Consider the following 16,344-nt stretch of genomic DNA (forward strand, 5'->3'; position numbering starts at 1 on the left):
TAAATGCAGAAATTCTGAACATTTTTAAAATCTCTGCCTTTGCTCTGCATCTTGGGAAGTATACACTAAGGGCGATTTTCAGTGGACACCACAGAATTCCCGCCTATTTGCTGAGAGCCCCCATCATCGCTTTGGGAAAGGTCTGCCATATTAAGTCAAGCACTTAACTGGACAGCGCTGGTCCTTCTCCGGGGTCAGAGACCCCAGGGCGAAAGTCTGACCTGCCAAGTGCTACCGGCCAATCAGAGATGGCAGTGATTGGTATTGTCACTGCATCTCAGGCCATAGATGAATGGTCGCAGGAAGAGAACTACAGGATTGCAGTGGCGGGGAGGAGGGATAAGGAAAATCAACAGCAGGGGTTGGCTCTCAGTGGGCCCCCATCCCTTCCCAATGCTAGGACCCTCGGTCAGGCACTGAGGTTTGAATGAGGGACACCCCGCCCCCCCTCACACTGGAAGTAAACACAATAGTGTCTGTTTTCCAGGATCCCCGCATGGTGAGCTTCATGTCCACCCACTTTAAGTTTGCAGATGACACCAAGATTTGTGGCATAGTGGACAGTGAAGAAGGTTATCTAGGATTGCAATGGGATCTTGATCAATTGAGTCAGGGGCCAATGAATGACAGATAGAGTTTAAATTAGATAAATGTGAGGTGATGCATTTTGGTAGATCGAATCAGGACAGAACCTACTCAGTTAATGGTAGGACATTGGGGAGAGTTATAGAACAAAGAGAACACAGAGATTACAGGTTCATAGCTTCTTAAAAGTGGAGCCACAGGTGGACAGAGTGGTGAAGAAGGCATTCAGCATGCTTGGTTTCATTGGACAGAACATTGAATACAGGAGTTGGGGTTTCTTGTTGAAGTTGTACAACACATTGGTAAGGCCACACTTGGAATACTGTGTACAGTTCTGGTCACCCTATTATAGAAAGGATATTATTAAAGTAGAAAGAGTGCAAAAAAGATTTACTAGGATGCTACAGAGACTTGATGGTTTGAGTTATTAGAAGAGGCTGGATAGACTGGGACAATTTTCCCCTGGAGCATAGGAGGCTTCGAGGTGATCTTATAGAGGTCTATAAAATAATGATGGGCATCGATAAGGTAGATAGTCAACATCTATCTAGGGATATGGGGGTAGGGCCTGGGTGGGATTGTGGTCGGTGCAGACTTGATGGGCCGAATGGCCTCTTTCTGTACTGTAGGGTTTCTATGATTTCTATGATCTTTTCCCAAAGGTAGGGGAGTCTAAAACCAGAGGGCTTAGGTTTAAGCTAAGAGGGGAGAGATACAAAAGGGTCCAGAGGAGCAATTTTTTCACACAGAGGGTGGTGAGTGTCTGGAACAAGCTGCCAGAGGCAGTAGCAGAGACGGGTAAAATTTTGTCTTTTAAAAAAAAATTAGACAGTTACATGGGTAAGATGGGCATAGAGAGATATGGGCCAAATGTGGGCAATTGGGACTAGCTTGGTGGTAAAAATTGGGCGGCATGAACAAGTTGGGCCAAAGGGCCTGTTTCCATGCTGTAAATTTCTATGACTCTATGACTTAGGGGCCTCAATTAGCAGCGGGGTGGGAAGGCCATCCATGGGCCAAGGGACTTTCACCCTTCAACTTAATCAGGGTGGAGGCAGGAAGGTGAAGAGCTCCCCATCTGCCCTCACTACCCCCTGCCAGACTGATTAAATGCCCCACCACCTCCAAACTCACCTTGGAGGAGGACAGTAAATACCGCTCCAAGGATTTCCTCAAGACGTTTCCCACTCCACTGCAGAAGTTGGATGGAAGCAGGAGAAGGTCTAATCTGATCAGTTGCACATTTAGTTTCTCCCAATATCTTACCTATGAAGGTCAAACGGAAGCATGCGAATCGAGACATTAGCCACATGTTACCCTCGATCATTAAGGAATATTTAATCGGAACCCCAACTCAACTGGAAACAACATTATCTTATGCGGCTCTTGTTACCATGGCCCATTTGGTTTTTGAGTAACTGAGGGTCACACATGCTGGTTTTTCTTTGCTCTTTAGCCTGTTCCAGCTATTGCAGGAGGGTCAATGAGCAGAAACCAAAGTTGCAAACTGTAACCTAGATAACTTAGTAATCATAGCTATCTGTTTGCAACTATGACGCAGAGCTATTTGTTCTGCAGTATAAAAATGGCAGATTCCATATTAATATGGGGACCATGATTTGTTGATAGTTTTAAATTGACTGGAAAATTTGTTAAATGATATTTAGTTCCATCTATGTTAATTAATTTAATAGACGCCTGTCATTGTGCACACATTTGCTGTAGGCTTATACTTATTTACGTTAAATTGGTCTGCCATTATTTGATCCCTCATTTTAATTGGTGTGAATGTTTATGAACACTGTTTACTTTATTTTGCACAGTAAGAAGTCTCACAACACCAGGTTAAAGTCATGTTTGTAGAAACTTGATGTCTGTGTCGATATGCGCGATCTTCTTCATGTTTGTAGAAACTTGCCACACAGCTTAGTATTATCAGCGAATTATATATTATATACACAAGATGTTCTCCTCCAAACTGTTTACGGATGGTATGAATAGCATGGGACATGAAACAGACTCCGCCAACAGCCCCTTTGAATGCCACCTAGCATTCTCCAGGCCATTTAAACAACGTTAAAGGTGTTTTTGTCGTGGAGGCACCATCTTAGATCGCGTGGTTCAATGGTATATTTTAAAAATTATTTCTGTAACATCCCTTGTTATTGTTTGTGCACCAGACCTCTCAATCTACAGAATTTATCTCTATTCAATCTGGTATCCAATTAAGCCATTTCTGTGCTAATGTCCCAGATAAATTTTGTAAAGGAGAGTCGAAAAGCTCTAAAATTCTGACATCTGGATTTCAATGTACCGCAGCATCGTTAAATGGGTTGCAAACTTGTGAAAAACTGGCACAAAAAAATGTTGTGCTATTACAATAATTACGCTACATAAAACATGTACACATTAAAAAGAGGCAGCTTTGGGTGGATGAGGTATATTGTAGCACTTGATCATGTAAAAACAAAATTGACGTTTACTGCAATGGATGAAATAGACATTTGAAATTTATGAGACTCGAAAATACAATTTCAAAGAAATGGGTGATGTTTTTACAACTGGTATTAATCCAAGGCTTCTCATTTCCATGCCAAAGTATCTTCCCAACAATGAGTCATGATACAGAGTTCCATTATTTATCATAATCCTAATAGCTCCACAGGCCTCACTTTCATAAAGGGAAATGGTTTTTATCTCTGTTGAAGCTGGGTGCAGGACAGCAGTAAATGTCTGGTTAAAAAGGCTCATTTCTATTAAAGCCCGAGATAAATGACTAAAACCCTAATCTGTTGTAGCTGAATTGTTAACAGCTGCTCACTGTTAGAGGCTCGTTAAATGCAGTTTTCTTGATGGCTGGATTCAGGATAACACAGGTAACCTGTTGCTTATCTGACATATGGCAATGCCGAGTATCGCGGTTGATTCATTTGAATCCAAAGTTGCCTTAATTAATTGGCACCATCATCCCCAGAAACATGAGGCAGGGTTTCCAGTTTTGACACATGCTGGAAAGTGTGCATTTTGTGGATATCAACTTCAAACAGGACCTGGCTCAACTGTGATGCTTTTCATAACGTTACGGGCTGCTGACAATTACTGCCTAACCTCATGTGAAGAATGGCCTCTTGGAGGTTTTGCTAACACCTGGGGAACCATATCCCAGCAAGAAGCAGCCTTTAGCGACGGAGCAAGGAATTCCATAGGAAGGAACTTTCTTCATGACTACTCGTTTTTGCTGCATAAAATTTGAAGAGCTCAATAAACAGTTGTTGCTCCCAATGTGCTGCTGTAAACTTGGTGAAGTTTCAGCAGAAACTCCATTCACGCACGTAAAATAATCTTATACCACCAAAAATGACAGCAGCAGAGTAGACGAACCAGAGGACATTCCCAGCAAAGAAGACTCTTTAAGCATCATTCAGGTCATGTGCTTAATAGTAAACCTGGTTAGCAGTGACATTTATATAGTCCAACAGGCTTCATAGAGAATTAAAATGAGGTGCAACCAAAATACTGTGGTAAGTAACAAGCTTTAGGGCTGAATAAAGGAAAATAAATAAAGATGTTTAACTATAGTGGTAAAAGGATTGAGAGAAGCAAGTTTGCAGAAATATTATACGCCAACATGGCAGAACATAGTGCTTCACACTATGGCCTCACAGCGCAAGGGACCCAGATTCAATTCTGGCCTTGGGTGAGTGTGTGTGTGTGGAGTTTGCACGTTGTCCCGGTATCTGCGTGGGTTTCCTCTGGGTTCTCCAGTTTCCTCTCACAGTCCAAAGATGTGTAGGTTAGGTGGATTAGCCATGGTAAATGGGATAGGGTTTGGTGGGGGTGGGGTGGGGGGTGCTCTTTTGAAAGTCAATGCAGTCTCAATGGACCGAATGGCCTCCCTTCTGCACTGTAGGGATTCAACAGGAACAGCAAAAGGAAGAGTTGCATACAAATGAAATTCTTTGTCATTTTGTTTTAAAAACTAATTTCATTTGTCAACAAGCATTCAAGAATCCAGTACCAAGGTATTGGATTCCTAACTGGGTTACTGAAGTTTGAATTCCATGTTTTAAAAGTATGATGAGGGACAAAGAAAGGTGATTCAACTCATTCCAGTTCAATTCTTTCTTTCTCTAAATTCTTGTTCCAGACAGACTAATCTGGACCAGTGCCAAGTGCATATCCTTCTTCCCTAATCAGCAATTTTAAAAATTTCCTTCTCTGAAACTTCCACAGATTGTGCAGTTGTGTTTAGTAGCATATATTCCACAAACTTACAAATTCACACGAGTGAAAGAAGTGGAGTCTTCAGTCATGTCCTACTTATGGCTTCCTTAGCTTATAATTATGGGCCATACCTTGCTACTCTCCGTAGTGGACACAACCAGAGGCAGAAGACAAACAACTTGAGAGCTATTCTTTTTCCATTTAAATACACAGAGAACTGTGCCTAAGAAGCAGTGTTAATGACATCTGTAGAGATTTTGTCTAAGGCTCACTATCCCTATCCTGAGGAGGCCATAGGGAAGCATCAGGTGAAAAGACAATGAACATCGAAACTTGTTCATTGCCAAAGCATTAACTCAAGGATTTTAGAAGAAAACTGGATACATGAGGATGCTGTAACGTGAGAAAAAACTGCTAAAATGCTGGTTTTATTACTATAAAAACTTGAAACATATGGGCACATCTGGCTAATTATTTGGAAATGGTTTGATGATCAGGGAAATATGAAATAAACAAATAAAAATAGAAAGTGCTGTAAATATTGAGCTGCAACATATCCTCCAGGTTTTCTTTTAATGTGTAGGTGATTTATTTAAGTGCACAGCCCCATATAAATATTTTGCTTGTCAGCGTACACATAAATAGCTATGGTTGGGGGTTTCCCTTGGGTGCCATGCTGTCAAACTTTCGTTGAGAGAGGGGGAGGGAGAAGACTACAATTTGAGAGGCCACTGGGGAAAGGGAACTTAGGATGGATGGTTTAAACCTTGAGGGAGGGTGGGGGGGGGGGGGGGGGGGCTTCAATGAGCCGAGGGGACCTGTTAAGGAGACACCAGCTGCAAGCCCGTGTCCTCCTGCTCCTGGTAAAATCCTGACCACAGGTGTGGCCCTTAATTGGGCATTAATTGTCCACAAGGGTCTCGATTGCCCCACTGGTAGACAGGCTGCCCAAAACTACCCCTGCAGATGGTATAATTGCTGTGGGGGCCAGGGGGGTAGGTTTTGGGTATGATGCCCACTGGATTAGACATGCCCGCCTTTAAACCTATTAGTGGGGGAGCATTAAATGCAACCCAGTGTTTTTCACTATGCTCCATGGTAACGCTATATTACTAACCTTGAAGCAAATCCATAGTACTGCTTTGAAAAGTGTAAAACAATAACAATTTGTACTTCTATAAAGCCTTTAATGTAGTAAGGCTTCCCAAGGTGCTTTATGGGAGCTTTATTAAATAAAATATGACACTGAGCCACATAAAGTGATGTTAGGGGAGATGGTGAAAAGCATGGTCATTGAGGTAAGTTTTATGATGTGTTTTAAAGGAGGAAAGAAAGAAAGTTTAGGGAGGGAATTCCAGCACTTTGGACTTTTGCAGCTGAAGGCACAGCTGTCAATGGTGGAGCAAGTAAAATTGGGAATGGTCAAGAAACCAGAATTGGAGAAGCACAGACAATCCCAGAGGATTGTAAGGGTGGAGGAGATTACAGAGACAGGTCAGGGCAAGGCCAGAGAGACAGGGCAGGGCAAGGCCACAGAGGCATTCCGAAATGGGGTGGGAATTTTAAAAGTCAAGGCTTTGCTTATTTGGGAGCCAACTGTAAATCAGGGAACACAGAGATGATTGGTCACCCAGGCTTGGTGCATGCTCAGACACATGCTGCAGAGCTTTAGATCACTTTGAGTTTACAGAGGAAAGTACATGGGCGACTGACTACAAGTGCACTGGAATAATCACATCTGGAGGTAACAAAAGCATGTGAGGATTTGAGCAGCAAATGAGCTGAGGCAGGGCCGGTGACATTACAGAGGTGGAAATAGGCAATCATAGGGAAGATGCAGGTACGCGATCGGAAGCTCAAATCTGCGTCAAGTATGACACCAACTTTGCGAACTGTCTGCTTCAGCGTCAGACAGTTGCCAGGGATTGCGTCAGTGGGCAGGAGAGTTTGTGCTGAAGGCCAAAGACAATGGAGAACTTTGATATATCTAAGGGTACTCCAGTTGGTCTTGATTTTCTTATAGTTAAGATGGGCAGCCAATGAACAGCAACAGATATTGTCCCTGAAAACGAAAGTTTTGAAATATGTATAAAATATTTGGCATATTATATTAATCTGTTTTAATTTAAATGCATCTCACTGCAATATTGAATTTGGCAATGAATGAATGACAGGTTCAACACTACTGGTAGAATACTGCGGACACAAAGTAATTCAAGTATATGATTAATTGTAGACAGAGCAAGGTCAGTTTAATAAACGTTCCATTCAGTCGAGTAGCATTTCCTTGGTCACCAGCAGATTGCTTAGCAACAGTATTAACTGCAGGTTTTGGCTTGGTACATTGGGGACTGATTTGAGTGCTCCAGACTGCTTTGGACATTCCACTGACATGCTGCATTTGTAACTGTATCCAGTAAGGCTGATTCTTTCTTTACTTAAACATTTTTTATTTATTTTGATTAGCTAACATTCAGGTCAAGCTACAAGATACTGGCTTGTCAACTGTTTTTTCTTCTAGAATACAAATATCTTACTCAGCTCCCCCAAGTGTTTGTTTTCACAACTTACTCTCATCATTCAGATAAAAAGAAAGTGGGCAAAATTGTTGTATCCAGCGGGTTCCTCACCAGAGAAACCGGCCGGTTTTCCCTCCAGATCTTAAGCCACTCTGCCAAAAAAAAAGTCGAGTGGGCATTTTTCACACCATCGTGCAGGGGATACTGTTATCTCAAAACTTTAAAATCTATACATTCAGCTGACAAAGCTACCAGATGGCAGGAAGGAAGAATGCAACATCTTCAGTTGGAAGTGCACCCACTGTGATATCAAGAAAGAAGAATAATGGACCTGACACCTGTTTGAGACACCCACTGCAAGATTGATTTACCTGGCTGCACTCAGAAAGACCAGACTTCGGGTTCGCCTGGTAGCAACAAAACACATTTTTGAGGAGCAGGAGTGTACCTGCGGATCCCATGTTTAAAGAGTGAAGGCTGCCATCACTCCTACTCCCTGATCAATGCAGAACCATTCCGCGCCCCCCTCCTCTGGCCCATCACCTCCAATCTCTCTCATTACACCAACAGAGTCAGTTCACCCAATCACTCTGCCTTCCAAAGTCCCTGAATATCTACCCTTTTCTCTGTTTCTCCCCAATCCTATTTCCAATCTCCACCGCCCACTTTCCATCCCACACCATCCCGCCAACTGTTCCCACACCCCCAGCCCAGCCTCTGTTTCCTCTCCAAGCTTCATTCACCTGAGAAACATTGTGGCATTATCAGCAGCCTTCAGATAAGATCTTCATTGACCATTCACTGGCTGGCTGTCTGTGCAATGCAAATTTGTTAAAATTGAGGCTCAAGCTCCAATATTGGGCCACTATAGGCTTCACAATTCAGGCATAGAGATGCTCCATCACACATGTCCAATGATGACTTCCTACCCAGTATATGTCATAGAGTCATAGGGGGGAGTTTCCCGTCCCACCCACCATGGGAATCATAGTGGGCGGGGGTGGACCATGCAAAGGTACGTTGAGGTGAGGCGGGATTTTCTGGATTTGGGGCGAGCGCAGCCGGAAAATCCTGTCCATACAGTGCTGAAGAGGCCCTTCAATTCATCAAGTCTGCATCGACAAGACTACACCATCTTAAAGAATATAAATTAATTGTAGTAATACATAAACAACCAACATTTTACCATATGCAACGTAGTCTCTTAATGGCATCGTAGAATGGAGCAGTGGGACTAGTTCAGTTTAGGAAACCTAGTCGGTAAGGATGAATTGGCCGAAGGGCCTGTTTCTGTGCTGTATATCTCTATCAATCTATTCTGTTGCTCTCCTCCATCCTGAAGGAAAGCACCATTTTTCATATCATGAATTCTGCTTCAACTATACAGTGTGTGATCAACTGGTCAAATATTGTGTTAACCCAGTAGAATTCTCTTTACTTTTGGTAGCTTTGTTGCAAGCCAAATGAAAGAAACATTACAGTAACTATCTAGTATGTAATTAATTGTACCAACAGAAAGCATAGGATAAAAGAGCATTTTGCAGTGTATTATGGAACTAAGCAGAATTCAACAGCACTTGACTCTCGCTGGGCCTTAATTGCTGATCCTCAATTTACTTTTAAAATATTCTAATCCATATCCACATTAAAATCCATGTAATCCACATCTATCTAAATCTCAGTGACATCACAGAGAAATGTGCCAGACAGATACATGAGCTGGCTCAATTTTAAACCCCACCTGATCAGCAATGATGATGCTGTATAATAATTTATCTGATAAAGATTTGTTTTGTCACATTTATATATGGATTCAGGAGTTCAGTCTCCGGATACACAGTGCGGTTTTGTTTTCTGCTGCGGCAATGGAAACACTGGTTACAGGTCAACATTGATGAGCTCATCATCACCATTCACAGTGTCCTCACAAGCTACTGAAATGACCTAAGGCAAATCAATCTCTCCTATAACGTAGCATACGGGGCCAAAGATCTGAGGTTACATTTCTCCTTGTTACATAAGTGCAATTATAAGGTGTCCGTGGGATAAAAATTGGGAGAGGTTATTGGAATGGCAGCTGTTGGAGTTGCAAAACGAATCAGCAAGTGCAACTATTCAAAACAACTTACCAAATGTCCATCTTGAGTGCACATGTTGCCAATACCAAAAATAATTGTCTCTTTTTAGTACAGTTATGTAATACAAACTAAAGAAACGGCTATTTTGTTCTGCACACCAAGGGCTGTCTAATCCTCACGAGACAGATTGAAAAGTCAAAACCGTAATCTTCAACTTCAGAATTGAGTATGATGTCTTCATTCAAGCGGTGCTGGAGTAGTCACAGCCAGAATGTTCAACTGAAATCTTGAGGTTCAGATTTATTAGGACAAGACAAGAGTAACCGCAAAGTGCCATTTCTGCCAAGGTGGAAGTATTTGATTGATGCTAAATAGCATTGCTGCATATCTTAATCATAAAAGCAGCAGGGTGATTAAGATGCACTAACTTGTCAATGCATTCATCACCAGGCAAATATAAAAAACAAAGCTGAACATAAGTATGAATCTTTATCTATAATCTTAAAGAATGCTCAATATTGCTTTGCACATTTAAACAGAATCTTAAAATGTGTTGATTAATACTTATTTAAGTTGAAAGTAGTTTAGATTTAAATAGGAACATTAGAGTTGCAAAATATTTACCAGAAGCCACGCATCATTAAGCAGAACACAGTTATTGCCCTAAGCGTTACATATGCCATCAATTTGTAGCACAGACTACATAAGAACTACTCACTCATTTCTTTCAAGTTCGATGATCATCTGTTTGCCTTCAGCTTCAATTAGGAACTTAGCCCGTTTAGGGTGACTCTGTGGTACAAAATACAAAAATCACAAAATAGTATTTAAAATATATGGGTAGTCCAAACTCATTTTTGAATGTGTCTGAGACTGTTTGAAGTACAATAGCATTTAGTCTATTCACCGGGTCCCTCTGTGGTTTCTATCCAGCTATTGCTGGGCTCTGATGAGCCCTGGTACCATACATGGTACAGTCAGAGTAGCCTAGCTGTTATTGTGTGTACAGCGTTCGGGTAGAAAAATCCAGTTCATGAGTGTTGGAAATGTTGGGTGGCATTTAATGTCCTTCCCCAAGACAAGTTTGAAGTGGTGGGGGCATTTAATCGGGTGGGAAAGTGCCAGTAGGGCATCACTACCTTCCTGTCATGCTGCCAATTGACACCTTTTAAGAGACAATCAATGTTCACTTAAGCACCTCATCCCACCACTGCCAGTACTCAACCAGTAGCAGACCGGACAGTTGCCATGCAGGAAACCCGAGGAAGGGTGGGATCAGACAATAATTGCCAGATTGGCACTTTTTGCCAGTTTGGTTAAAAACAGAACCGCCTCCCCACTCCTGCCTGCCTGTCCATGCCAACTAGATTATTGTTGGGGCAGTTTAATATTCAAGTCTATTGGCTCATTAACAAGCTCAATTCCAATTAATTATGCTTTTAAAAATGGTGGGCAGGTTGCCAACTTTGGCGCCCCACCCACCTACCAATTTACAGGGAATGGGTGGGAGGGATAGGCAGAAAGGTGACAGGATAGTCATCCATCATATTTTACATGCTCCTCCAATGGAAACGTGCCTGGCAGGAGCCCTAAATTCTACCCAGGTTCCTTTCAATTCTTTGAGGACATAGTTAATTCCATGATTTTTATAATTTGAAATAGTCATTTCCTTTTGCTTTTCATGGCTTAGTCCTTATTCAACTCCCAAAATATTTGGTCCCACTATCTCCTTTGACTTGAACTTTTGACATAAAATCGATTTCTAAAGCTATCACACAGAAATATTACCTGCCCCTCGGCAGATGTTAACTCTGTGCAACACCCGAGTTAATCTAAGACTTGAAAACTGATTCTATACCTGGGGAAACACTTAACAATTCTCTTGAAACCTTGGACAATATTTAAGAAAAACCTTGCTGTCTGATGAGTGATTACACTTTCACCTTCACAATCTGCCTTATGGCTACATTTTATCATGACTATTATGGTCAAATGTCTTTCTGAACTTTCTTGCCGTGTTTTGTTGAGAGCGTAAATATACCGCCTTCGTCTGCCACAAATGTTTACTGTATTGAAATTGAGACACACAATTTAAAATCAAGTCGTTATTGAGCCTGTTACAGTCGAGGACAAACCAAGTGCACGTGAACATGTTAAGTGTCCACAGCTTAACAGTATTACAGTGTAATTTCAGGGTAGATTCACATGCCAACAAAATAATCAAGTGTGAGAAATTGATTACAGATATCTTTATCATTGTTCTGCTGCTCAATTGGCCATGCATGGACTGAGGAATATATTGTTGTTTGGTGATGTCTGAATTAATTGATTGATCGAGTCGGTGTCCGCCAAAGTAAGATCAAGAGAGTGCAAGTTTGTACTGATGATAAATGAGTGAAAATAATCAAATAGTTCAGATATATTAAGGGAGGTTTTCCTGGTTCTTTACTCAGATGCATGGTAGCACAGTGGTTAGCACTGCTGCCTCACAGCGCCAAGGACCCAGGTTCAATTCCGGCCTCGGGAACGGTCTGTGTGAAGTTTGCACATTCTCTCTGTGTCTGCGTGGGTTTCCTCCAGGTGCTCTGGGTTCCTCCCAGAGTCCAAAGATGTGCTGGTTAAGTTGATTAGCTATGCTCAATTGCCCCTTAATGTCAGGGAGACTAGCAGGGTAAATAACTTGTATTACAGGGATAGGGCCTGGGTGGGATTGTTGTCAGTGAAGGCTCGATGGGCCAAATGACCTCTTTCTGCACTGTAGGGATTTTATGCCTTGTATTGCCTGGGCCCAAAAATGAAGGGTGGTGTCTGAAGGAAAATGAGTCAGGCTTACACTCTGACTCGCCCAATTTTCTGATATTTGCTACACCGACGCTACTCAGTCTGTCTCCTGATCCGGGAAACCCTACCCCTTTAACTGAAATATCTGGTGCACAAACTTGAACTTAAGTCTTCACTCTCTGTTACAACCTTAGCTAACACAGAAAGCTAAAACAGATGATTTACAGTTGTAAAGCTGTCTCAAGGGTAAACCCCACAGTGATGAAGAAATCTCCTTATAGTTTGGCTGAACTTCTGGCATCTGTGGGTAATATAATCTGCGTGTTCTGAAACTAATATTGCCAAAAAATGAAATTCAGACATGCTCAAAGCAGAGGTGTTTCCTTCAAATGCATTTGAATGTTAGATTTTGCTTTCTTCCTGGTAACTGTGATGTCTTTGCTATTGTTCCACTGCCAAAAAAAACCATTGTATCTATTACACATTGGAGAAACATGAATCCATTTAATTTTTGTATCTATATTTTGTGACATTTTAACTAGTTTATTTAGAAGGCAAATCAATCCTACAAAACGCCAGTTCTTCATTATTCTACCTATATAATGAAAATTCCTCCTTTCTTGGTTTAAAAGGACTTTGGTAAAGTCATGCAGGCCAAAAAGTACACAAGTCAAAATGTGAAACCATGCTCATGACGATACTTTTTCAGGCTCAGGTTATGAGATCCACTCAAATGTCCTGTATCAGAATAAGGCATTGAGAAAAGTAACTTGGAAATTACTATTTACAATGCTGGCATACAGACCCTTAACACATATGGCATTCTTCAATCTGCTAATTTGACATTTTAAATAAATGGGTTGATACCTATTCAGAGATTTGACTGTTTCTGAATAGTATTGACTGTTGGTAAATCAATTTCCAAGCTATCCTGTCTTTCTGAAATTCATACAGTTTATCAGATGTCAGTGTCATCTGAAACCCTTCACACTAATTAATGAGTCACTTTTGTGTTTTTGAACCAGTTACTTTAAAATGGGAAATACTGCCTATTTCAGTATTTCTAGTCTTTCTCTTCTTTATGTTTCCCACTTCCCTGTTCTATGACATGGGAATCATTAACTTTATTAGTAGAAGGAGCTCATGGGCTCCAGGGGAGTCATAAATGCAGTTTATGGCAGTGTTCCATCTTCCTGAAATGAGCATCTTCCATTAAGGTTATAACTAAGTTTTTCCAAACTAACTGCATCAACCACAAGATTCAGTTGTTCCCTGTTGGAAAATGGGGATCTTGGTAGTTCTACTTCAATCTCTTTTAAGCGGAGATCCAGATGTCCAGTGACAAACTTGGGCCTCATGAACTAAACTGTTGTAAAACTGCCCTCTGTATATCAGATACTGTAGGTTTGTTGGACGAGGTAGTCAGGATTTCTAGGAGCAGAAACAATGTACACAAACATCAGGGCATTGCATGTTTATGCAACATAATTAGGCTAATGTTGTAGCTCTCTAACAGAGAACTAACTGAATGCAAATTGTTGTTTATTGTTAACAGATTATACTCACAGCGTCTGTCTATATCGTTCTCTATAATGAGAACCACAGCTGGCAAATCACAGTCCAGGATAAAAATTGTTTCATCTCATGGGATTTTCCAACTGACCCAAATTAAACAGAGCAGTCTTTTTTTTCCTCAAATCCTAAGAAAGAGTTACCATGACTTTCTTGGATTTTGAACATATGACTTCTGAAATTCCGAAAGGAACTGTCAAAAACAAGATTAAGTACGAGTGATCTCTTTTTCAAGTTAGTAACTCGCAAAACTTGGAATGTTAAATCAAACAGGCATCTTTAGTTGAAAGTAAGACTTGCATTTATTTAGCAATTCTTGTGATTTGTGATCACTGGGGATGGGGAAATTTTCCCACCCCACCCGCCACGGGAATTATAGCGGGAGTGGGGGGGGGGGGGCGGCGGCGGCGGACCCTGCAAAGGTCTGATAACCTCAGGCAGGATTTTCCAGTTTTGGGGCCAGTGACTGGAAAATTCCACCCTGGATGTCTCAAAGTGCTTTACAACCATTGAAGTGCTTCTTGAAGTCTAATCACTGTTGCAATGTAGGAAAACACAGTAAGAAGTTTAACAACACCAGGTTAAAGTCCAACAGGTTTATTTGGTAGCAAAAGCCACAAGCTTTCGGAGCCTTAAGCTCCTTCTTCAGGTGAGTGGGAATTCTGTTCACAAACAGGGTATATAAAGACACAAACTCAATTTACAGAATAATGGTTGGAATGCGAATACTTACAGCTAATCAAGTCTTAAAGGTACAAACAATGTGTGTGGAGAGAGCATTAAGACAGGTCTTAAACTGTAAATTCAACTGAGCCAAGGTTGACATTCAAACTGGGGGGAGACCTCAACATTTGAAGCCCTCTATTTCCACTGAAGATCTGATCATTGATATTCTTTCCAATGAAAGTGTCAAGGGATTAAGGGAAGATAAAGTCCAGACCTTCTTAAAGCTCAAGACTAATACCACCCTGCTCTTCATTATGTCTTGTACCTCATCACATTCAATGACAAGCAGGTTTATTATACATAACCCAGAACCATAAAAACATTCCATTAATTATGTTACAACGCAGCCTCTGAAGGAAGGTATCTCTTACAACCAGCATTCCAATAGAATCACACAATGATACAGCACAAAAGGACACCATTCAGCCCATCATACCTGTGCTAGCTCTTCTGTAGAGCTATCTAATGAATCCCACCCTCTTGATCTTCCCTCATATCCCTGGCTTTTTTTCATCGAAGTATTCCTCCAGTTTTGTTTTGAATATTGATATTGAATCTGTTTCCCCTCCCCTTTCAGGGAGCATATTCCAGATTACATTAACTTGCTGAAGGAACAAATAAGTTTCCACATTTTGGGCGGGATTTTCCAGCTGCACTCATCCAAGACTGGAAAATCCCGCTTGTGTTAGACGGACCTTTTCCATGGTCCGTCCCCTGCCCACTATGAATTCCGTGGCAGGCGGGATGGGAAAATTTCACCCCTTTTGTCAGATTCTTCTGCCGATCACTTTACACCTTTGAGCTTTTAGTTACTGACCCTCCTGCCAATGGAAGCAGTTTCTCCCTAATTACCAAATCAAAATGGTCATGATTTTCAACACCTCTTAAAAAAAAAAACTCCTCTTAACCTCTCTGCTCTAAAAAGAACAACTTCAGCTTCTCCAGTCTCTCCACATAACTAAAGTCTCTCATCCCCGAAACTATTCTTATACATCTCTGCTACACCCTCTCCAAGGCCTTGACATCCTTCCTGAAGTGTGGTGCCCAGAATAAAACACAGCTCTTCACGCCGGCGGGACCTTTTGGTCTTGCTGATGACGTACCCCCGCCGCAGGTTTCCCGGCAGCATAGCGTGGAATCAATGGGAAATCCCATTGATAGCGGCGAGACCAGAAGATCCCGCCACCGGCTGACGACGCATCACTTCCCATCTCTGAGAAACATGCCACAGGGAGGCCAGAGAATCTCATCGCCTATTTGACCTGAAGTCTAACCAATGGTTTATACAGATCTAGCATTGCTTCCTTGCTCTTGCATGTAGTTTCTCTATTATTAATGCTTTTTGGAATATCAATTATTTTGCAGCATGTGTGACACAGTACATTTCAGAAACTAAAACTAGAAATAGGCTTCATGTACTGCACTAGTGGGTGAATCTTTTAAGGAAAGCCTTTACAATCGTGAGAAATGTAACAGAAATCTTATGAAGCCAGCTTTCATGGCAGCTTGCTGGCTGAAAAGCCCAGGACAGATTTGTTATCTCTGCCAAGGACATGTCTTCAGCACAGACAGTCCTGCTAAGGGTGGGATCTCATCATCTATATATAAATCAATCATCTGAGGAAAGGCTACAAACAGGCTCTCGAGTGAGGGTGAGAATGACACGCTGGCCAGTCTTCTTTAGACTGATAGAGACTTGGAGAGAGAGAGCTTCCAAATACCTTGGTTGGTTCAAGAAGAAAAAGAACAAAAAGAGAAGAACGCTGTGAACAGAACAGACAAGAGACTGCCAGCTCCAGCTTATGTCACATTATCAGTAACCCCCAGAGCTTGTTGGATTTATGTCACATTATCAGTAA

General features: G+C 41.6%; 1 protein-coding gene across 1 annotated transcript in view; it reads right to left on the reverse strand.

Moving 5' to 3' along the window:
- The window catches only part of adam12a (ADAM metallopeptidase domain 12a), a 347,620-nt gene that overhangs the window by 264,053 nt on the left and 67,223 nt on the right, over positions 1-16,344 (reverse strand). Inside the window, exon 3 of the mRNA XM_078223418.1 lies at positions 10,125-10,198. Within this exon, the coding sequence (XP_078079544.1) occupies positions 10,125-10,198 (74 nt within the window). The remainder of the gene's footprint in view (positions 1-10,124; positions 10,199-16,344) is intronic.

The sequence above is a fragment of the Mustelus asterias genome, chromosome 11, assembly GCF_964213995.1.
Source record: "Mustelus asterias chromosome 11, sMusAst1.hap1.1, whole genome shotgun sequence".
NCBI lineage: Eukaryota > Metazoa > Chordata > Chondrichthyes > Carcharhiniformes > Triakidae > Mustelus > Mustelus asterias.